At 37.3% G+C, this 25,531-nt stretch overlaps 1 protein-coding gene across 3 annotated transcripts in view; it reads left to right on the forward strand.

Moving 5' to 3' along the window:
- Positions 1–25,531, forward strand: part of LOC121296783 (tetratricopeptide repeat protein 28-like) — a 406,425-nt gene that overhangs the window by 304,923 nt on the left and 75,971 nt on the right. For all 3 annotated transcript variants that reach the window (XM_041222559.1, XM_041222560.1, XM_041222563.1), the window contains one exon: positions 18,155–18,662. In XM_041222559.1, the coding sequence (XP_041078493.1) occupies positions 18,155–18,662 (508 nt within the window). The remainder of the gene's footprint in view (positions 1–18,154; positions 18,663–25,531) is intronic.

Consider the following 25,531-nt stretch of genomic DNA (forward strand, 5'->3'; position numbering starts at 1 on the left):
ACCTACCTGATTGTAGTTTACCAATTGGTTCTTAAGTGAAGAATACATGTGTTTTATGGTTGGTATGGATGCATACTCACCTGATCAATATTTGTCTTAACAAAATAGTTCATTATTAAATGATCATTTGATCTTATTATGCATAATGCAAGTAGCCCTTCAGGACCATCACATGAATCGAGATACATGTCGTATTGCCACCTGCATATTGTGATAGGGAATCACTACATTAGCATATCATTACATCTCTAAGTACCAAGTGCATTTTTAATGTTGTGTCTTATTGCTTTCTCCCCAGGACTCTCTTGAAATGATATGGTTTCATCTGAAGGGTTTATCCTAGTTTAACTATTTTAATGAAAATAAATAACTGCCAAAACAGAGAGCAGGGCAATTGAGAGTAAGGGCTTTGTTATCTTTTATCTTTCAACTAGGCCTTAATAAACCATGCAGTGTATTATCATGTAGATTTATCAACTGGTTCTCTGTTCAATGAAAATATATTATGTGTGACATTGGATTTATCTCATCAATATCAGATCCCTGGTAAACCCAAGACTTTTAGAGCATCAACATTTTTTGTATTAAGATATCAATGATGTATCTGTGTTACTTCAACAAGCCACAATCAAAAACGCCTAAAAGGGTATGTTTTATTTCTTATGGCCTCTTTCAGCCTGCTCTAATGGTCGCAAGGTTGAACTATTCAGTAGTCCTATCCTTGCACACTTTACCTCCTATCTCCTATATAAACCATAGTGTAGTGATAGGTTCGTCCAGAGTTCAGTGCACTGCCGGCCTTTATTGATTTGTCAGCATGCTTTGGAAAAGGTTTGAAATGTTAAGCAGTTATCTGCTGTCAGGTCAGACATGTAATGTTTCAGTAGAAGTTCTGTTAATCAAGGAGGTATCTTTCCAAGCCAGTGCACCATTCTCTCATTTCTGTGGCCTGCCACGAAATCCAGCCAAAGTAACGCTGACCTAAAATCAATTTGAGCTGACAACTGGTAACGGTTACAAATATAATGAGTTGAACTGCTCCTGTGTAGCAATGGGCCATCTCTGTTGTTGCAGTAGCCCGGAATTTATTTGATAGATTATTCAGCAAATCGTATTGATTTCAGAAACTTGACAAATGGGTTGTAATCTTTTAGTCGGTGTGTTACTAGACTCTTGCGTGTCTGTTTGTCTGTTTTTATCTATTAATCTGCCTGTCTGTTGTGTTTCTTATCCTCGTCCCAGCTTGTGTCTAATCCTTTCATCGGTGTCAGATTTGGCCCAGCTTAATAATAGGACCTGGCATCTGGAAGTTACACCACTGCCCTGGCATGACGTTAATTACCCTGTAATTGAGCACAAGGTGTCCAACTAATTAGCCATTTATGATTCACAGTACTTGCAAAGAGGGGATTGGGGATGGAGTGGATCTGTTATGGATTTATGGGGGCTGGTCAAATCTACAGTAAGCTGCTATGAAACATGGTTATTTTTCATTTATAAATACAGGGACATGTACTGAACTAAATTAAGTCCCACTTAGTCCCTCCAGATGCATTGCAGTGGTATTTTAATGACAGGTGAAATTGTACCACATGACCAAGGCATCATATTCTGGCTGGATGTATTCTGGAGGAATATTTATTTAATGCTGTTTGTTTGTCGTTCTTTTACAATTTTTAAGTCACATTGACAATGGATAGGCTAACATACTCTGGATTTTTTAAATGTATTTAACAAATGGCTGTACAGTTCTTGTAGGTTACAAGAGTTGTCCTATTTGTTGCTTTTACCTTTGATCCATTGAGGTCCCCAATCCCCAAGGGGCAGTGTAACAGCAGGCTAATCCAATAACTAGCAAGCTGATATAATTGCACAAAATGGGTTGTGTCTTCTTGGGTAAGCTCTGGACTGAATGGAGGGGCTCAGTTGAAGATTGAAGTGTGCACACTTGCAGGGTTGGGGTCAGTTCAGGTTCCATTTTCAATTCTTTTTTAAAATCAATTCCCAATTTCAAATCCAAGTCCCATTCCCTTTAAATCAATTCCAAATCATTTTGCGACATAGGCTTTATTGAGCAAACAGATATAGAACTTGTAAATGCATGCACATACACAGGTACTGTAGCCATTCCAAACTGGTCTGCAAGTGCCTCGTAATATCTGTTTCATCAGCACCTGTTGAGAGGCTTTTTAGCATCTTCCATAATAGCAAGTTGAATTGATTTGATCATTTCTTGTATTGTAAGCTGTACATCATGTGTTTAACAAGTTATATATGTTTGCTTAATAAAGCTTATGTCGTATTAATAATAAAGCTTGTGTCGTCAATGGATTTGGAATTACAATTGAAATTGATTAAAATGGAATGGGAATTTGGAATTCAGAATTGATTTTTAAAAGGAATTTGAAATGGAACTGGAATTGACCCTAACCATACACACTAGATTTGTGAGATGTCTCTCTCAAGGTGCTTGTCTGCATTGTGCCTGACTGTAGCCTGTGCCTTCAATTCACAAGCCCCACAATTATCAAAGACAATACAGGAAGGTTCTAGTTCATTAACTTATTAGCAGAAAGCAGCATTTTGGGAAACTAATGCAACATTGTACTGTATGTACTGTACTTCTCGTTTCAGCTACCACACCATTGATAATGCAATACAAATATGATCCACAGTTCACATAGCGACACATAGGGTTATGGGTTATATCAGTATTGTAACTATTAAAGTAATGAAAGGACTTTAGGTCAAGATTAGTGGAGAGGGTGCTTATTAAAAGTGTTAGGGACTTGTTAAGAAAGTTTTCAGTAATGTTGCTCCATGTTAGCTTAATTTGCCACCGTTATACATATTTTTCTTGTAAGGTCTTAAAGCTGATTTATTTTATTTTTGATTGCCACAGAAGTAATGGCTATAATGGTCAAAGTGATTCACCTGTGTTCATAAAGTTAATCACCATCATTATCTCATTTCAGTTCAAGCTGCTTGCTTCCTTATGGGACTGGGATTTGCAATGTTAACAAAGCAAAGCTGCTCAGTGATGGCAGATAAGGACTTTAATAATTTCAATAGTCCCTTGCACAATTACAAGTCAATTTACCAGTTAATTGAAACAGTCAAGGTTCATTCATGGGAAATATTTACATTTTAAAAGAGTATAGAAAATGTTTTTGCATTATCCAAGGAGGACATATGTGGTACATTGAGTGAAAGTCAAGTGGTTACATTCTGAAAACATCTCAAAATGAAATTAAACGTGGAGCTGAGATTCATCAGTCTGTGAACATGACAAGCGGTTCAGACGTGCAAAGATTAGTAATTGAGTAAGTCTCTCTTCTTATTGAACTTAATGAAGAGGAGCAGCCAGGCTGGGTTGATTACTGTGAAGAAACATTTTCTTACTGCCCACCAGCCCATTCCTCAAGTACTGTAAAGCCTTCTTGTGTATTCAGCGCAACATGTGTGTAATGAGACTGCTTTGCCAATACATTTTAAAATGTTAGGCTCCCATCAAGGAAAAATGGATAAAAGCTTAGTGATCTATTAGCTTATCAAACCTGAGCCCATTGCTGCTAGATGGCTGCAATGGTACCCGATTCATATTTAACCAGGCTGTGAACTTTACACACCACCATGCTCTTTGTAAATGACCTGCCTTGGCAAATTTGCATACTTAAAAAGATACCCATGTCCATGGAGGGAGTCTCAATTATTTTCTAGAGCAGAGCGATAACAGCTAGTAGAGACAGGAATATTACATATCATGCTGTAGTCCTGAACTGCAGCAAAGTATGGAAGACAACTTTACAGCATACAGAATGGAATTGACCGAAATAAGTATACTTACTAAATGTATTAATTGATTAAAGGCCAGTAGATTTAGATTGTGACGTTTTATGTACAATGTAAATTTTTTTTTTTTATATTGAAGGGGTCCCTACTGGCTCCGCTAGGAACAGCACTGAGGTTTGCAGCATGAGTCATGGAAGCATGGATTAAAACCCTCCTATGCCTTTGTGGTGGACCTGGAGCTGCCTTGGCCTTTATAATCCTATGGCGTTAGAGTGGGAAAATTAGATGTGAATAGTTTGTTTTATCACGCTCCAGTGACCACTACTGGTCAGACACCCAACAAGACCAGCTGCAGATTTCCCAGGCTGCCTTCAGGGTTCAGTAGTTTGGTAGGTAAGTGGGTACTGAGGTTACACAATGATCTTTAGTCTTCCTGTGTGGTAAAAGGATTGTAGTGTTTAGGAGGCTTTTTGAATTTGGCATTTCGTATAGAAAGGAGGGTAAAAGTGGATTTTGAAAAGATGCAGTATTATAAATAAAAAACAAAATAAAAAACCTTAGTTTTGTAACGACCTGTCCCTAAACCTTTCAGATTCCCCAGACTGTACAATGTGAAGAGGCAATGGAGCCACTCTACATGCATTGAGAGGCATGGGGAGGAGTTCAATGTGCCTCACAAGCCAGCATTAGAAGTGATCGGGTTTCACACTAGCTGACTAACATTCTAGTGCTGCAAATCGGTAGAGGTGGTCACTGGAGGTTGTTATTGCATATTGCATATAGGTTTAGGGTGTAATTTCTGCTGCCCATCTCAACAAACACATCTGTATGGCACAACAGTATATTCACACATGCCTTTGAATATAACTGTCAACATGCATGTTAATATCATTATACATAGTAATATCATGCATACATTTATAAAATGTCATTTTTGAAAATAAGCAGGAACACATGTCAATAGAAGATGCTCCAAATAGGTCACAGAACGATTTAATCTATTATGAATGTTTAACTGAGTAATCGATCAGTAATCGATTAATCATAGTTGTTATTTATCCAAATAGTTTGAAGAGTTTTAAAGATGTATTTTCTACTGTGACTACAGTTTGCACTTGTTTTAATACAATGCTGGTAAGTGTGGAAACCCCAAAACAGAACTCAGAAAAGGTTGGAAAAAATTATTCTAGAGTGACTGATCTTGCGCTAAAAAGCTGGTAGGGTAATTCCTCCACAAAAACATGCCTTTGAAAACTGATGTTAGCATGCTGTCTGTGTTAAAGTACAGCTTTTCCCGTCATGATAATTAAATGTATGTCTGTGCTACAATCTTTGTTGAGCTGATAGCTGGAGATGACACTAAATAAACAGATTAATGCTCCAATCTTACTTAGTGAATCCTTCAACCCACCCACCTAAAGGGGCAGGTTGAAATAAAATTAAAAGTGCCAGGATGATTTTACAGCTCACAGGCTATTAGACACTGGGCAACTTCCATACCCTTTCTTTCCATGTGTCTAATTAACAGAAACAGCTAGCTAGAATGCATTGAGTGAAACCTGCAATCCAATCTTCTGTTACTTGTAGATAGATTGAATGTCAACAGTATTACCAGCTCACCACTCTCTTTCCACATTCTTATAACATCTTGAGAGAATCATTTTTAATGCAATGTGAGATTTACAGAAATATGCTTGCTTTGCCAATGAGTGTATGCATCCGTTGCACTGTATGTTATGGGGATACCTGTTGTAAAAGCTCAAGGATTCTGATGAATGTAGAGTGACCATTTGTCTTGCTGTTTGATGTCTCTGATATATACAGTAATACATGGATATACTTATAATTTCAGCCTGATTCATAGCCAAAAAACATAAGTGCAATTTAGTGCTCTTCCATTTCATAGTTGCTGATTGAAATGTGGCTCACCACTCTGTGGATAAAGAAGGGTCTCCTACTCTCTGTTCTAGTGTCAGCAGCGTGACTCACCACTCTGTGGATAAAGAAGTGTCTCCTGCTCTCTGCTTTAGTGTTTCATACTCTCTGTTCTAAGTCTACTAAATGTCTAGTTGCATCCTCTGGTCCTGGTCTCTGTGCTATTCTTATTGGCTAGTGGCTAGGGTTAGCCTCGTTGGAATCATGTGCATTATCACATTCCCTGTCACAGCTTCATAAGTTACACAAATATTTTCAATTCTCCTTTCCTATATATTGAAAAGGCACACTTTTTTCAATCCCTTTACCAGTGGAAAGGAGAGAGAAGAGAGGATTATATATATATATATATATATATATATATATATATATATATATATATATATATATATATATATATATATATATATAAACTGTGTTTTTGTGACAATGTGTGATTCATGTATGGGTGGTTGGGTTGCAAATGTTAATTGACCAATTCATTACTGCGTAAAGCTAAATAGAAACCCAAAGGCAAAAGCACTTCCATGTGTTTGAATCCCAACAAACTGTCATTACCCATGGTTTTATATCAGCGTTGTAGCCTGTAATGAGTATGTGGAAGGGTGTGGGCATTCACTGACATGGGAGACAGAAAAGTGTATTTGTAAAACACCACACAGGTGCCCAGTTTTATTTCTTTCTTTCTTTTGTTGGTCTCTTTTTCGATGACTTAAAACAAAAAGGCAAAAGAAAAAGGGAAAGTAAAACACAGTAATAAAACTACAAAATCAAGATGCTGCACTCTGCAGCGTTTCCCCCATCGCCACTAGCTGTACGACCCGGGTCTCCGTCCTCCTTTTCATAGACACTGTTGGGGGTCTGCCCAAGGGTTCTCCGTTCTCTGCTTTAGTTTCTTCTCTTTGGGTTTTCTTGTATTTTTTTTCTCTATCCATCCACGGTCTTGTAGTGCAGTACTTCCGCTAGCTCATTGTCAGTCTAGAGGGGCAGATCTGAGGAACAACAGAGTAATATTTTTGAGAATGTGAACTTATCACCTTAGCCCTGGCCTCACTTTTTAAGTGGATTGTAAAGCTTGCTTCCTATGTAGAAGGTCTTGAAGGCCTCCCATAATGCTAGTCTTGAAGGCCTCTCATGATGCTAGGTCTTGAACGACTCACATGATGCTAGAAAGTCTTGAAGGCCTCCCATCAACCATATTGGAGATCAATCAGATACGAGAACCAAATTGAATGACCTCCTTTTCTTTGTACAATTCTTACCATGTTACTAGGTTGCAAGCAATCCATAATAATGAAATGTGGCAACCTTGATAGCAACCTTTTTAAACTATGGATAGTTATTCCTCATTGCATTGCTGGGAGTTAATTAGTTGGCAACATAGTAAAAGCTTATGTTACAACACATTAAATATGTGTTGGTGGATATTTTGATTAAATATTCACTCCTACAATTCGGTTTTAACAATTGTCAGATTTGTGGTGTTCATCCCTAAAAACCAAAAGTTTGGATTCTCTGAGTCTATATTTTTGTACTGTTCTGTATTTCAAAAAATATTCTAGTTATATTTGATAAATACAGTAGCAAGCAAATACCTTGATCACAAAGATAATATCTTACCTGCTTTAAATAATATCAGTCAATACCTTTTTTAATTGAACGCATCTGGCCCCATAGTGCAGCTGAAAGCCAATATCCCCTTTTCTGGTAATTTATACCTTGTTTTTGAAATGTCTGTTCCTGCTGGCTCGTGTAGGACATGTTTTGTGGACTGGCAAACCCCACTTTAGACTATGCTCCTGTGAAATGAGAATGATTGAATTTCACATATGGAATACTGCTCTTACAAGTGCTGGATTCCAGGACATGCTATTTTGTGATAGTGCCAACACAACAGCAGCATTATAAATACTGTTATTCGCAAAGGAATGACAAACCAGTTGTATGCTAGTTCCCTTTGAGTTTGTTTAATATTAGACCACTGATATAGACAGTTCTGCTCTAACCTGCTCATTTAAATATCACAGCTGTTAAAAGTTGCATTTCATTGTCAGCTGTAGGCTGCGTTACTTGGCTGCTTTGTAAAGCTATTTGAATTTGTTATTGCACAGTATTTATAGGAGCCTTTCTTATGCTAGCCACCAAGCAATGCCCTTGGTCTTCAAGGAGGTGCAATGTGTTGAGGAAAGCATCTCCTCCCTTCCAAGTTTGCTTGGCCTTTGAAACAAGCAAGGTAACAGCTACCCTTCTTACTTGGTCAAAAGCTAGGAAAACACAGAGAACTCTGGAGCATCCAATTTGCTGTTATTTTCAAATATGTTATTACCATGGCTTAACCTTGCATGGAATCTGTTTCTAGTTAGTGAGATAAATGACATAATTATAGGTGTATTGCCTCCTCCCCCCCCCCCCCCCCCCCCCCCTTCTTTTCATCTCCAGAAGTTACATATTTGCCAGTAGCTGCACTGGATTTTCGACAAGCATTCATTTTGTTTGATATTTTCCCAAGAAAAACAAGACGTCTCCCAGCAATCTGAGCGATGCTGTAGCTCCAAAGAGGCTGCCCTCTATTTACTTAATGCATTAGCTGTACGTGCTGGCCTTTTAGGGTTCCCAGTGGTGCTGGATGTGAGGAAGGAGGAAGGAAATATTCTGCTGTGTGTGTGTGTGTGTGTGTGTGTGTGTGTGTGTGTGTGTGTGTGTCTGTGTGTGTTTATATCCAGACACAAGCAGTCGAACGGTATGGACACCCTAAGGACACCCAGGGACATTTTCAATTCCGACATGTAAGTGTGGCAGTAAGTGGTAGTGTGACCGTGGCAAGAATTCTAATTTGAAAGCAAACTGGAGGCTTTCTGAATGACACATTGAGGCATTGAAAGACATTGTTTTCTGCACTGTACAGTGTGAAACTCCCATAATAAAAATAAGGAATAAAACCATATTGGATACAGCTTTAGTTAGCTAAGAAAATTGGGCTGCAGAGTTTGAGAATGTTTGTTTTTACCGTCTTGGAAAATAGGCTTCCTTCAAGGAACACATACATTTGCACAAAACTATTGCAGAGATTTTCCTCTAGAAACTGTTTGTGATGCAGACAGGTTTAAAGACCTTGAACTGGCAAAATGTGACGGGGACCTTAACTTTGACCTCTTTGCAATCATGTACATTTCATTTCTGACATGATAGAAATTAATCCAAATAAAAATAGTTATGCCAGGATTATTACGTTTTCTCCAATCTGTGAAAATGTCAAAATGGCTCAGCAATTGAATGTGTCTCTGCCGCTTATATAAAAAGAGCAGATCTGATGATTAGTGGCTGGACTGGTTTTTTGTGAGACTCCGTGATGAAATGGATCAGAAATAAGGCCTGCTGTTCTTTTTCCATTTCCTGCAGCTGTCAGCCCAGTGTTGCGTTTATTATGTGGGTTTAATTTCTTTAAAATAAAAAACGAACACTCAGAAAAAAAAATAACAGATGGCAAGCATTTTTACAACCTTACTCTTAACAACCTTCATGATCCTCATAAAAGCATACTGTCATTGTTACCATAGCAGATCTGTGTGGAAATGTTGCTGGTTATAGTGCTTTCTCCTTCCATACTATTAAGAAATACTAAAAGAAACTGCAATTCCATGTCAAACATTTCAACTAGAAGTCTTCTTCAATGTCTTCAGTTGTCAATGTTTCTTGGAATTTTGGTTAATTTTCGTATTTCTTAATTCAGCAGTTATGGATTATCCAGCCTTACAATAAAACACATTTAAAATGTTTTTATCATGGTTTTCATTTGTTTGATGAAGAAAGCTTTTCTGTTAAACAATGCTTGTTTTATTGTACTAGCATGTATAATTGACATGCTTTTGCCACGGAATACCATAGTAAATGTGTACATCAATTTGATGGTCGCGAAAGCTGCCAGCATTGTTTCCAGAGAATTCCCAGTTTTGACATGTTTATTGTGAAGCCAGATTTGAACTTTGACCCTGAAGTGAAATAACCACTGCAACCCAGATAATGAGTTTTGATTCAAAACACAAAACAATGTTAAAAGTCAAGTTGACAATAGTAAATTGAACAAAATGAAAAAAAAGACTATTTATTGATCTTTTGTGACCATCTCTGGATGTATTTTTTAGCAGTTTTGCTAAAAAAAAAAACACTGTTGTTAATTACAATGTACATTTTGTTTTCAAAATTAGAAAAAAAAAAAAACATCAAGTATTTAAGGCCCTTTAAACAGAGCTAGGTTGTTTTATATTTCAGCACCTGACTAAAGGTGTATTATAAAACCTAGATATATAGGTGGTCATTGGTGTTGAAGCACCAAGTAAACACTAATCCAAAAGTGCTGAGGGTCTTGGTATTACACTGTCAATGTGACAAAGGACCAGCTGCTGCAAATCACAAACTATTCTGAAGGCCTCCCTGGGTAAAATATTTGCAGAGTAAATAACTGCATTTCATTTTGATTAAACATATTGATTACTGATATCTGGTTTCACCAGATAGCAGCAGCAAGTCGTTTTTTTAATATTGATTTTATGACAGATGTCAACAGAGTGAACAAACAGGATATGCAGGCCCACTAATATTGTTACAAGTACTATTGTTATGGATATGATTTTGTCACGGTAAATGTATACATATTTCACGGCACAGTCATGCTATAAATGTGAAATTTTCACGGTATGGTCACAGTAAAAAAGAATTGTGTAATGACAACTGAATGTAAACGTAAATATACATTTATTTAAAACAGTACATTATAATAGTGTAATATCACTACTAAGCAAACACTGTTTAATGGAATATAGTTTTCTTTTCTTTGCAAAAATAAACAATCTTTTGAATTATTTATTTATTTTTGTACAATACTTTTTAAAACAACCATAATGGCTGAGTTTTTATCTTTAAACTTTATAAAAAGAAGTAACTCGGATATCCTATTTGACAAATTCCCTTTTATAAACTGTTGTGATTTTGGAACAAAGTTGACAGATTGCCACTTTTGATGTAATGTTTGTTATCTGTGAGCAGCACATTCTGAAAATATGAGAAGGATCTTTCTGCGTCCACTCTGTTGCCTGGCACAATAAACACAATAATCTCAAATGTTAAGGTGTTCAGCTTCATTTGGGCCAAATATACTGAGCTAAAGGTCAGCCATTATGAGCAGCATTGTACAAACCACAAAGCACTTCTTGTTAATCACTGGTTTAGCGGTCTCTGAAATAAATGGCAAAATTCACGCCTTCACTGTGACATAATCATATCCGTAACTGCCCTTACATAGCAGATTTGTTGATAGTATTGCAGTCCCAGAACCAGTCTGCCATATTCACAGTAAAACCTTGCTTTAAGGCTGGGATACAGCTTTGAGGCCACCTTAACATAAGAACACCTCGCAAGACTTTTTTACAGTCCTGATTTGCCCGACTGGCCATAGTGAGGTTTTGCTGTATACCGAATGTAAATGGAATACCAGTAGGGATGTATACTGGTTTTATGGTAAACCATGGTATAAACTGCCGCGGTTTTGGAAAAACTCAACCATTTTTCTATACCATGATTACCGAGTTCACAGTATTGGCGCGTTTGTGTATTCACTGTTTGTCCATTGGTGAGCCTTACTCGCATTTTGCGGTTTTGTTTGTTTGTTTCCCGATAATTTTAGTTTATGAATGAGCAGGACAGTGATGCAGCAACTGTTTCAGCCAATTGCCGTGTGGGTGCTGGCATTTAGCATTTCAACCAATTGGCACTAAGCAATATTATGCAAGGGCGGACGTTCATGGTTTCAAACTATAGCTATACTATCAGCACCTGTTGTGAGAGACAACATTTACTCTATTATGCTTTTGCTAACTGTGATGTTGGATGGCAAACCTTAAAAAGAAATCTCTAATTTATGGAACGCCACATTTAAAACAATCAAGAATACAACTATTTTACCAGGCTCTCCAGCAGCATGTGCATAAACTCTAGGATTACAGTACAGCATAAACTCCGGGTGAGATTGTGTGCAAGAAAATTGTTTGAACACTAATTTGAATAAAGTATAATAATGCATGTTTTTATTTATTTCATGCCTCATTGATGCAGTGGTAGTTTCTATATTGTCATTTATAAATTCTGTGATGTGTATAGAATACGTTTTAATTGAAGCTGCGTAATTTGTCCTAGTCCTAAACAAAACGTTGCGTTGCATGTTCGATTTTGCCAAGATCGTACCATATTGCTACTGCATGTTAAAGAAAATACAGCTGCATAAGGATTATACCTTACTACCACAGAATATATTCTTTAAAAATCGCGCGAGAGAAGTGGCTTATAAACAATAAGTACGCAAGTAAGTACTTTATTATTATGTATATTATTTAAGTAAGCTGCCAAATGTCCTTGGAATATATAAATCAAATTCTGTTTTTACCTAGCATGTGTAAACTGTAGATACCCTACCCCCTTTGCAACCTAGTTTTTATTTTGCCTCTTGAAAGTCAGGCTGTTAGCACACAGAAAGCGAGTTTTCATCATGTGTTTTTTTTTTTTTTTTTTAACTTTAGTGGATTCACCATAATCTTTATGAAGCAGAACGTGTGCATTGTGATTAAATACCTCCACAAGAGAACATTTGAATTGGGAATTTTCTTTTATGCAGATCTAATGTCTGACTGCCTAATAAACATTGCTGATTTAAAATGTAAATCCTCATATCTGCAATTTGTCTGCCTTGCTGTTCCATTTAACTCAGATACTGTAATAAAATAAGTATGCAGTCATGTTGCTGTTAACAGTACACTGACTAGCGAACTTCCTTGTTAAAATAACTTGCTGTAAATGCATTAACATATTTATTTGGTTTTTCAAATTGTTGGAAACTTTTTATTTTCAACAAGTTTTGTAGCAGAACTTTAACTACAACAATTTAACATTAAGATTTGTTTTAAAACTTTAGTTATTTTTTTTTGTTAAAAATTACTTGACCACAGTGTATTTCTTTAAATAGCCATTTAAAAACGGATTACAAAAATATGACATTATACCGTGGTATGACAATAACCGTGGTATATACCTTTAAATTTTATACCGTCACATCCCTACATACCAGCGTGAGGCTGGAACAATAGAAGTGAAGCCAATTGGCCACACCATGGAAACTGGCTCTTACCATAAGAAGTGATATAATACCAGGAAGAAGGAAGTACAAACTATATTTTGCTACAGAGCAGTTCATAAAGAAAAAATCTGTCTATCCATAATTAAAAATTAAATTTAAAAAGTAAAATTGCAAAGGCCTATTTACAGTAGAACAGTAAAAATGCTAAACTTATTTTAAAGTCTTAAAAGAACTACAGTCAGGGCACAGATACATTTGGTGTATTTACAGTATATGAAGAAAAGGAGGTTGATGTTCAGTGCTCTTTTAATAAAGTATTTTGCAGGTCAATAATGGCTGTTGGGGCTTCTCCTCTCCCACTTCAATATTTTGCAGCAAAAACCCTTCCAATTATCTCTGTTTGGCCGCTCTAAGCTCGAACAAACCAATCAGTAGCTTTGATGGTTTTGGCAAGTGCTCTCCACAGGCCTCTGAGTTTCATTAACCTGAACTTAGTTCATCTGGATCCTAAAAGGAAATCAGATGTATCCCTTGCAGATCCAATGGAATGAGTCATGCAGAGCAGGGGGAACTGAACCTGGGCATAACTGTTGTGGATGAGCAGCACTGTATTAAATGAAGCAGTATCTGTTTGGGAGATAGAGTAGGGGCTCCAGGTGCTATACATCCCGAATCTTTAAAAAACAGCATTAAATGAAGGCCCTACTGTATGTTCCATAAGCAGTAATACACTTCTCTTGCCAAGGAAACAGCTCCCAAGGCAGGAGAAATTTGCCATAGGCCCGGACAAAATCTATCTAAGATGTAACATTCTATAATATCAAGGTGGTAGAAATGCTGCTATTTATGTTCAGTGTTTGTCAATGTACAATATTTGCAGCATTGCAAACTGTCATTGTGAAACATGTGTTCAGCAATTGTTTTTAGTTAAATAAAATGTCAGATTTAAGGGAATGCATAAAGATTAGACCTTATAGGACAGTGCCGGTCCATATAAGAGAAGTCTAGAAATACTAAAAGAAGTTTAATACGTTCAATGAAAAACATTTATACCAGAAGCCTTTCTCAATGAAACAGTTGTCATTAAATTAATTAATCTCTTTTAGTATTTCTAAATGTAGCACTATTCAATATTTAATAGTGTATTTATCATCCATACCTCTTAAGCATCATACATTATGTAAAAACATTGAAAAAAATGTGTGAAAATTACAACAAATATTGAATACATTTCCATCCAATACTGAATATTGTACAAGCACGTTACACACGTGACATACGTATTACACCCGTTGTAGAATAATAAGTAAACCATTTTGTTCTTTAATAGTATATATTTAGCGAACCAACCCTATTTAAGAAGAACAGTTCAACCCAGGGTGGCGTGTCCAGTAATGGTGCTCCACGTGGAATGCAGGATGCGCCCTATAGCCTGGAGATCGCAGTTTCGAATCCAGACTATGTCACTGCTCACCATGACCGGGGGTTCCTAGGAGGTGGTGCACATTTGGTTGAGCGCCGCCCAGGTAGGGTGGGCTTAGGTCGGCAGGGGAATCCATGGTTCACCACGCACCAGCGACCCCTGTGACCGATAGGGTGCCTGCAGTTCTGCAGTGGATCCATCTGTGTTGCCCTCCGGCACTGTAGGACTGGTGGCCTCGCTGTGGATCCACAATGCGAAAAATTACCGACTGGCAGGAGCACGTTTCAGGGGACGTGGGATACAAATAATAATTGGGCCTTCCAAATTGGGGAGAAAACCGGGGTAAAAGAACCATTGGCGACAGTTCAAAATAGGAAGTGTGATTAGAACACTATTTTTACGCTATTTCCCAATGATTTATGGAAGCTTTTGACTGATAAACCCTATTTTAGTGTTTCTAAAGCTTGACTTTCAGATCAGTGAAATTATCACTTCACAAGAAACCTAACTTCAGTTTTAAATCCATGTCTCCTTGTGATTTGGAAAGATAGAGAAAAAGCTACACCCTGTTTACATTCCCCAAATCGGAATATTTTCCACTTACATTGAGTGCTACAGTTCTACTTATTTGCTGCTGATAGGGATTCAGCTGGTATCCCACCATGACTGATTTCGATGTACTGCATACAACCACAACACATACAGTGACAACTGAAGGACAATAAACAATGAAGTGGAATCTGTGATTAAGAGAGGCAGATGTGTTTGTGGTGGAGATATTCCAGGGAAGACTGACCCCAGCTTTCATTTTAGGTTTCTCTAAATAGCTGGCTGTTGCATTGAACCTTCTGCAGCATCTTAAAAAAATTATAAAAACTAAAGGATTAAAGAACAAACAGTAACAAAAGAAATATGTTTTGGAGAAATATCAAACAGCTGCCAGTTCCAAAGCCCCAAAGGAATATGTGACTGATTAGTTATGGGAATTGTGGCAATGTAGGTTAAGCCCCATAACAACAAGTTTAAGAACTGCAGGGATATCCAAGGTGAAAAATGGCCACCAGCACAGCAGTCAAGGAGGCTGTCGGGCGACAATGAATGATCCTGGCAAGTGTGCTTTCCCGTGGTGCAGATTCAGTGGGGTTCAGCATGAAATATCTTGTGGAATCTTTAACATTTAGAGAAATTGGAAAATAAAGTGGGTTTTAATTTTTTGTGATACATCAAAATTGAGCTTTTATTTAATATAGATGTGGTTTACTAATATATTCCAAGTTTCTAACTAAATGTGTTGCTTCAATCACCAGTCATACTGGCACATTAATATGTCATTTATGTGCATTAGTGTCAGTGGCAGTAGCACAGCGATCCTCAAAGCTGTGCCAGAAGCATCAGCTAACATAAAATGCAATATATTATTAAGAAAGTCATTACATTCAACTAGCCTGCGCTCTTAATCTCTGCTTTTGCACCATTCGATAAATCTGCATTTCACTTTTTTGGTATTGTGTTTTATATTTTGCATTTTGTGTGTGCATTTAATCCACTGAAGACGATCTTTCAATGTATTGTCAGGATGACCTTAATAATACGAGACACACATGAACCTGTCCCTTGCAGACCTTATTCAAGCAGAGACTACAAGGTTTTGTGATGTGGATGTGTGCAGACCACCAAACTCGTTTATCCATAACTACAACACCTAATAGTGGTACATTCAGGAATACTCAAAGAAGCTTCACAAATTCGGTGACAAACATTTGGAGTCTTTCTCAATGTCTTCAATGAAAAAGATTTATAGGCACTGAATTTATTAAGTTTCTTGTAGTCTTTCTTGACCCAATAGGTTTGTGGATAGACCCCTCTAATGTGGTGTTTTTAGTGTATGTTCAAACCATTCTTTACTGTTTGTGTAATATGTTGTATCTCCGGGACATATTTGTTTGTTTTTTATTAGTATTATTATTTATATTCCTGTTTTAGTCCCTGTGCAGTTGCTGTTAACTAATCAATGTACAAGTAATTATGTTTTATTGACACTATAAAAATAACTAATCACTCCAGCAGATACCAATCCTTGTGCAAGATGGGAAAGCTGATGGATTATTGACAAGTGATGTATCAAAGTTGTCATTGACTCTACAAGATCAAAGTGACACACAGTATCAAGCTCTGTTAAACAGCACTCTTGCTAGCAAATAGCTTGAACTGATAGTTTAGGGTAATAGTTGAGTAAACTTCAATAAAAACCAAAAACAAAGGGCCTATTTTTGACAGTTTGTAAAGTTGTAAAATGTACAGCCCCATGCATCTACCACATCAAGCATTGACGGTTTGCATTAGATATTCCAATATAAATGTTTTATAAATAGAAGATTCCAATATAAATGTGTAACTGTCATGTAGAAGGGAAAGCATGTCCATTTATCATAAAAAAAAGAAACTCAATGTATCCCGTAAACAACTTCTATATATTATGATAATAGACGTCGGGCTGCTGCTGACTGATTCTGCTGACATTGCTGCTTTAGATTGCTGATTGAGGTAAACATCCTTCTTTTAAAAGCTTTTGCATATTTCAAACCAGCCCTTGAGGGACTCTCCTCTTAGGGGGCCAGGGATCAGCTAAGTTTCCTTGCCCATCCAATCCATGGCCTCGCATTTTGAGACAGCCTGGCACTGGAATTTGTTGAGAATTGTGTGTAGGTTTTGTGAATTTAAAGCCAGGTCACAATAGATGAAGAGTGTGTTAACCTAATATGCTATCTAGCTTAAATATTTTAAGAATGTGTCTCTTTAAATACAAACCTCTTTAAAAACAAATAACACCTTCTAACAGTCCTGCAGTTTGTAATTGCTGTGTAAAGATGAATGTATACAAATATATCCGGTCTGTACCATATCTGGACAGAGACAGACTTGTGCAATAAGAAGGCGATCCCTGTTTATATTCCCTGTCTCCATGTCACAACTGTCTACTGTAGCAGACTTGACTGCTGATACTAGCATTTAGACATCCATTCATTTATTCTTTGTTGAAAGAGTTTGTCTGATGCAGTGTTTGCTTTGTCGTGGTCGGTGCTCTCTCTCACTGTGGATTGGGCCCACCCAGTTTGAATGCCCTGGAACAGTCTGACAGTTCATGTAAAGCTACGGCCAAAAGTTTGGCATCACCCTATAGAATTAACAAATTTTGCTTTCTGAAGTCAAATTAAACCAGTTGAATAATGTTACGTTAACGTATTGCATTACATACCACTTTATAGTTTTCCATATACTTGACAAAAAAAAAAGAAAAATGTGACATTTAGAAATCTAACATGAAATGCTGTACAAAAATTATGTTCATACAGGTTTTTTTTTAATTATGCCTCAATACTAAAATTCTAGGTGGTGCAAAACATTTAACCATAGCTGTACATGGTGATTATAAAATGGTCCACTTAGTAAGAAATGTAATGATCAGGTGAATGGGTACAACCCAAGCAATTGGAAAGTGGAAACCCATAGCTGGTGGGTATATAGCCGTAGCGGGTGCCACCTATCACCCTGTAAGCTTCAGCGTTCATTCCATTGTGCACTTGGGCAGCATGCTGTTACTGGGTTACCACATTTGTCACCAGAGAAATTACAAGATCCTGACACTGCAACATATGCATTACGTCCCTGTGATAAACGCAATGGAAAAGAAATCTGATTGATGATTATGTTTTTTGGTGTTTTATTTCTGTGATAACTAAGTTTGTTACCAAGTTAAATTGACAACAATGGACCAAATTTGGCTTTTCTGATGAATAAATTATTATAACATCATTGCATCAAGGCAATTTGAGTGCTTATGTTCTTGAAACTAACTGGGCGTTCTGTTTTGTTGCTCACAGGCAGCCTCTTCGGCGCTGAGCAGCTTGGGCCATGTTTACACAGCCATCGGGGACTACCCCAACGCCCTGGCCAGCCACAAGCAGTGCGTCCTCCTCGCCAAGCAATCCAAAGATGAGCTCTCGGAGGCGCGGGAGCTGGGCAACATGGGAGCGGTGTACATTGCCATGGGCGACTTCGACAACGCCGTGCAGTGCCACGAGCAGCACCTGAAAATTGCCAAGGAGCTAGGGTACAAGCGAGAGGAGGCGCGGGCCTACAGTAACCTGGGCAGCGCCTACCACTACCGCCGCAACTTCGACAAGGCCATGTCCTACCACAACCACGTGCTGGAGCTGGCGCAGGAGCTCGGGGAGCAGCCCATTGAGATGCGGGCCTACGCCGGCCTGGGCCACGCTGCCCGCTGCATGCAGGACCTGGAGCGAGCCAAGCAATACCACGAGCAGCAGCTGGGCATCGCAGAAAGCTTGAAGGACCGCGCTGCGGAGGGAAGGGCATCCTCCAACTTGGGTGAGCTGAAGCAAATCCACACCCTCAACCTTACTGCACATTAGACCTGTACATGGAAGAGAACTACAGTGGCACTGAAAGACATTTACCAGGGGTGTAACGAACTAAGTATCGCAAATTGATTTGTTCATGATAAATTGTTACACCTCTATCAGATTTCAGTATTCATGGGTTTGCAATAAAAAATTATTTCTTCTGCATCAAAAAGGTAATAGGTAATGAAAGAATCTTTTTAGTCTGACCTTTTGTGCACTTCCATTCACTAGGTTTCATATGTGCAGTTTTTGAACGTTTTGTAGTTTTTTATTTTTTTTTAAAGAAAATGTATATAACAAGTTACAGAAAGCTCTCAGTTTGCAAGCCTTAGTACTTCCTAGGTGGTTTCTAATGTCTTTGGGGTCAAAGGATATGAGTAGTCAGTTATTAGGGGCAGCAGCTGGTTGGTTAATTGCAGGAAAGAAGGTGTTGAAGATGTGGAAAGAATTTTGCTCTCCAGGTAAAATATCCTTGGAAGTAAGTGTGGGTGTAGCAGACTACCTGCAAGTATTGTAAAGTCACACATGCACGCGAAGTGCTGTTTTCAACCTTTCATGGTACTAGATACCAACCCCTTTAAGCGTTGACTTTTTGTTTTACTATACTCTTTTCGTGGCCATTGCTTTTACTGACACTCCTGTAACTTTGTTCATGAATAGCTTGATAGATTATTCAATTGAGAATAATTAGTTTTCAGTAACGTGTCATTTAACACCAAGTGCCATTTCAACTGTAGGAATCATTTTTAAATAACATATATTGCTAGTTTCTAAAACCCATGTCTAAATTGCATTTACCTATTCATTGTATTTATCGCGGTAAACCGCATAGCACTGCATTGCTTAATGTGTTGTGTGAGGATACAACAACCTTTTCCTTCACTCAGAAGGAAAAGAAGCATGAACAATGTACAATAGGCATTAAAACAGCTTCTATTAGATTAATGAATGGCTGGGCTTACTGTTTTCATGACCTCGTTTGTCTATAAGTGTCTTTTGGCGGAGAGCTCAGATAGCTGTTATTAATAATGCATATCGCTCTTCCTCAAGAGCTTTCAACATCCTTCACTTCAACTGCTTCACGGTGAAAGCAAAGCTGAACGGTCATTATTAAAAGCTGTTAAATATTCTCATCTAGCAATTCGGAGTGCCAGTTCTGTGTGCCGTATCACCACAACACACGACAAACCACATCTGTGACATCAACGAATCCAGGGCGGTCACTGAAAAAAGAATACAGAACTGCATAAACCTCAAATTATTCAAATATAATTAATTGTTACAGTTCTTTTCTGTAAGAGTGGTTAAAGCAAGAGTCCAATGCCTTCAGCCTTCAACCAGCAGCATATAAATCTGCTTTGAAAAGCGTTTAGTCATGAGACACTGCATTCTGGACCCGGCCATTCTTCTTGTGGACTTTTCTAATTGGACTCTATTAAACTGGGATTCAGCTGTGAAGAACTTAATCAGTTATCTTTAAATGACCCTTCCCCTCCACACACAGGCAACTTGTAGGGTTTAAGAGAAGCAATTATGTTTAACTTAATCATAATTTAAGAGTATTTGTAACTGGAATTTGGTGCAGTGATTTAGTGCACATCAATGGAGAAACTATTGAAGCTGGGGATCTATAAATGCATGGAGTTTATACAGGGTTTTAGACTGAGAACGTCTGTGTATGATATTGACAATGAGTAGAAGTTACACACATATTCTAATATAATATATACAGCTGTCAATAAACTTTAAAATATACAGTATATAGGTACCTGTTTACACTGTAGTTGCAATGTACCAATATTGACTACTGTAAATGCACATAACACACAGTATCACATGTAACAAAAGTGTAAGTGTACTGTAGTTAATGCTAGGTATCCATCTAGAAATTACAACGTCCAACTAGAAGGGTTTCTAATCATATCCTTCCATGTTCACGTCAATACAAAAGAGGGACAAGGTTGATACAGGGAATTCCAGTCAGTGTCTGAGATATGGGAAAAGGGAGTTTAGAAGGAGTTCTGAGAGGTGACGTCAATTATAAATCATGTATAAGAGATCAACCAATCACTGTTACAGATTCGACACAATTTTAGTGCAGTTCATCCCGTGTACAGATATCATACAAACAAACAGTTTGAGCAGCTTAGAATCTCTATCAAGTTCTCTTATATATGTTATATGTCATATGAAAGGTGTACAGCTTATCATAAAGTACAGCAGAAGCTCAATATGGTATGGTTAATGGCATGAAAGGGGGTTGTTTTTGATGTGTGGTGGAATACAACATGCAAGACTGACATTTGACTGAATTGTTTAAAATCTTTAAAGGACAAAGTTAACCTAGCCAATACTTTAAATGCAGCACAAAAACCAGGACCTGGATCACAGCTGACAATTAAGACAGAGGGTAAGAGACTCTTTTTAACACAGAGAGCAGTGAGGGTGTGGAATGGGTTGCCTAGCATGCTGAATCACTGGAGTTCAACACTGAATAAGTTTTGGGAACAACTGACTACTTGGATAAGCATTGATGAGTTGAATGGAGTTCAGCAGACAAGAATCTGAGCTATTCTTTCACATAGGAGATTGTCATGATACAATACATTTGATGTTGAGCACTGAATATTGGAGCAATGGAAGAAGTTGTAACTAAATATACCAAATGGAATCGATAACCTGCCTAGCTATTTAAAAGCCAAGTTTTAGGAGTGTCTTTATTTGCAACAGGCAAAAAAATCTATAACCTCCTATCTGTGTCCTTACGACAATTCCTATACTGCTGCAAGATAATAAGAGGTATTAACCTGAAAGAGAGTTTGTTTTTAATTAACCCTTTTAACGAGATTATAGCTAGTAAAATAGTCTGTAAAATGTGCCTGCCATGCATGTTAATTATATGGCTCAAATGTGCAGTTTTGAAAGAAACACATATATTAACAAAAATGTATATTAATTTCTGGTTGTACCTTAGATTAAAAATAATCTGTGTTTGCAACACATTATTAATGAAAATGGAAGTTTTTGTGGTAGTGTGTGTTTCTTTCAAAACTGCACATTTGAGACCTATATAGTGAATGAAAGTGCATGACAGGTAAGAAATGATTTTGTTAGCCACACTTTAATATATTGCATACAACTAAAGATACTGAAAGGTTATATTTTGGTGCAACTGGTTTGATGATGTGCAGTACTATTAGTGATGAGGTCACAGTTGACATGAGGATTGCCATTTGACTGAAAAGCCTACAGTTGTTTTAATTGGTTGTATGTGAGATTTGTTTGAGATAATTGACTCCAGTGTGGTCAAATAAAAGCTGGTTGTGTTGACCATGTAGTATAGAACAGGGAGAGTCTATTGATGTAGAGAATAACAGTGCTGTTAAGTGTTAAGTACACAAGTGTGCATCTAATGGGCTGAGGGAAGCACAGAGCACCTCCATCTTGTGATGCAATGAAGAGAACATTAGGAGTTACAAACTAAAGTGCTAAAGTTTAATAGGGCTAACAATGTTTTTTAGTAAAAATGCTGATGAAGTAGCCAAATTGTTTTTTTTTTTTAATTTTTTAAAGCAGCCAAAATATAACAGCGTTTGTGTGATTTGTAATTTTATTGGATGCTGGGCTCCAGAAAAAAGACAAGGGAGGACGTGATATACTATACAAGGCGTTGTGATTGAAGTTCTGCACTGATGATAACCTCATAATCTAAACAAATAGAAAAAGAACATGCACGATAAAAATAACTAAATGACCAATATTTACCTGCAAGATGCTTTCAAAACAAGACAAATTTGGTGGAAAACTGCCAATCTAGCAGCACTGACTAGGGGAGTAGCCTGTAAAAGTCGCATGTGAGACACATGCATTACCTATTAAATGTTACCTCAAGCTCAATGAACAAATAATTTTTTTTTAAGAGGTCTATATTTTGTTGGTGGATTTAGGACTACACCACTGGTTACAACTGCTTTGCTTTTAGGTTATTTAATGATATGCTTGTTTGTTTGTTTTTTGAGGGTCATAAATGTGCTCATATTTCTATGTTCAAATGAACATCTGTTTTTTATGTTCAAATATTCTTTCGAAATTCTGAATTAGCTGGAAAACAAAAGTATAATTCATACCATAGAAAGGTATAAAACACAAACTCTGGAGTAAAGTAAACCTGGCACCCTGCTGCCTGTGAAAGAAGATAAACTCTTCTTTATAGTACATTGTTTATTAGTTTCCTTTACATGATGTATTTTCACACTTTCATTTGTGAATTCTCTTATATAAACAAACACAAACATCTTTGTCGCCAAATCCGTTCAAGCAGTGTTTGTTTGAATATTTAAATGTGTTCCTAATAATTTCTACAGCAAATGCTTTCTATGCCACCATCTTAATCAATTAATATGATAAGTGTGATGCTGCCAACATTTTCTTTTTCATATATTACTTGTCCCCAGAGGGAAAACAGCTTGAGTAGACATGTTGGCAAACGCCTTCGTTGGCAGCATGAACGTTGTTGCTCTAGTGCTGTGATAGTTTTCGAGGATACTGTATGTTGCTGCGTGTACTGTATTTGAGCAATTGTGATTGTGGTATTCTCATCTCATGATTGGAATCTGGTTCTGTCATGAGCCCGTAATTGAAACAGGCTTGATGAATTGCTTAATTACTTTTAATAGCTGATTCGTCAGCTGCTGAATAATGAAGATAAGGCAGGATGGCGAGGTTAGTGGCAGCACCATTCTTTTAATTACTGGGTAGTGGTTGTTCTTGCTTTGTTCTTTACACAAACAAATAAAACAAGACTGAGTGTTAATAGTATTGATGTTCAAATTGATAATAATTTCATTTTAAATGTCGTCGACTCACCATCATTAAACAGTAATTGCACGAAGAAGGTTTTTTGTAACTTCAGTGCTTGTTGGAACTCCTGAAATAATGCTTCTGGTTGTATTTATTTAAGGATTTGTAACATTAGCAGGTTGTTTCTTTTGTGAATATGGCATAAACAGTATCATGTTGCTGAGGTGCAATCAGCAACTGATTTCCTAATGGAATATGGGACTGGGGATAATCAACAGTAATCAGTGCATTAAGAATGCTTTCTTATTCAAAAGCACGAAGCAAACATGTACACTAAAACCTTCCAAGAAAACTAAAATGCAAGTGAAACTTATTATACAGACAGAGAAAAATAATGTATGTGTTATGGCAAAAGTCAGACTCTGTCAAATTTTAAGTTTTACCGGTCAGCATTTACCAGGTAAATGACTGGACTGATGAAGAAATAAATTGCTTTTCGGACATTTACCGAAAGCTTATTGGTAAAGGCACTTGGTTATTTTTGAGATGTTCTGTTAAATGTCCGAACTAAAATGACGTCATGTTTATTTCTGACACTTACCAGTAAACCTTGAGATTTGCCAATATTCAGACATTTAGCATTCAATGAGAAAACATTATTATTAAAAGCAAGAAAACATTGAATTCTGCCCATTTCTCAGAACAAATACAAACAGAAGCGCTTTAATCAAGAAACATTACTGGGTAGCCAGCTACAGACGTAAGGCTTTAAGCAAGGCACTAGGGTGATGTAATTAATCATTTCATATTTAACAGAGGGCCGTAGAATAAAAATCATGTCAGTCAATTATCTGGTTCTTGCCCTGCAGAAATGTCAGTTGATATCCGCTCAGTGAGTTTCAATAAACCCACTCATGTACAGTATGACCCGTTGTATGGATTTCCCCCTTATTATTAACGATTACTAATTAAACTGTGAATATTAGGACTCTTTAAAATTCTGCAATACACTTACATAAGGACTGTAGAGAAGTGTAGAAGTAAGCAATGTCTGTTTATAGGAGGGGTTATAATGAGTTTTCAACTAACTGACACTTGTGTAGAGACATACAAACTGTATGCATTGCGGATACTAAAACATAACTTAAGGGCACAACATCATGCATTATGAGGGTGGTCTTGTTGTCAATATCAGAGATAGGGAGGCAAGTTATAGGTTAAGAGACACATTTATCTAGAAAGTGTCTTTCATATATATATATACACACACACACACACACACACACACAAAAGAACCATGTAGCTATCTCAAATGGAGGACGAATAAGTGTAATGGTATTGTATTGCTTTTTCATGTGGAGGTGAGGGCTGACCTTTAGCATCTTGGATGAGATTGTATTGATCGCTTTGCTGGTTGTGAACGCTGTGTCAGGATCATGTTTTGCCAAAGGCCCCTAAAGTCTATGCTGCTTTTATATTTTGGTTTACAGATATGTACATTTCTGTCATATCTTTGTTTTTAGTGCAAGTCTCCAGGAAGGTGTTGAACTATGCAGTGGCACACAAATATTACAGTTAGCGTAAGTGTCAGAATACATAGTTTATGTATTTCTGCATCCCCACTCAAACCACACCTCCTGAAGTAGTTATGTTTATGGATTTCAGAATGGAATATGGAAACTATTGTTAAACTATTTCACTCTAAATTGTATTGCTGTGATGCTGTGAGTCCAAATTGCAAACCAGATATGCATTTTAAGTGATGTACTAGTATAACACAGTTGGAAGTGGAGACTTAGGACAGGATAGGTGGGATAGGGGACACTTCTTCACCCAGAGAGTGGCATTGGTTGCCTAACAATGTTGAATCACTGGGATCCCACTGGGATCCTTTAAGACACGACTTTTTGTTACTACCTCTTATTATCTTATATTGAGTTCAATCGGCTACTATAACCGGACAAGCGAAGATGGGTCAAATGGCCTCCTCTTGTTCATGAATGTTCCCTCTTGTTCATGAATGTTCTTAAGTAC

The sequence above is a fragment of the Polyodon spathula genome, chromosome 22 (assembly GCF_017654505.1).
Source record: "Polyodon spathula isolate WHYD16114869_AA chromosome 22, ASM1765450v1, whole genome shotgun sequence".
Lineage (NCBI taxonomy): Eukaryota > Metazoa > Chordata > Actinopteri > Acipenseriformes > Polyodontidae > Polyodon > Polyodon spathula.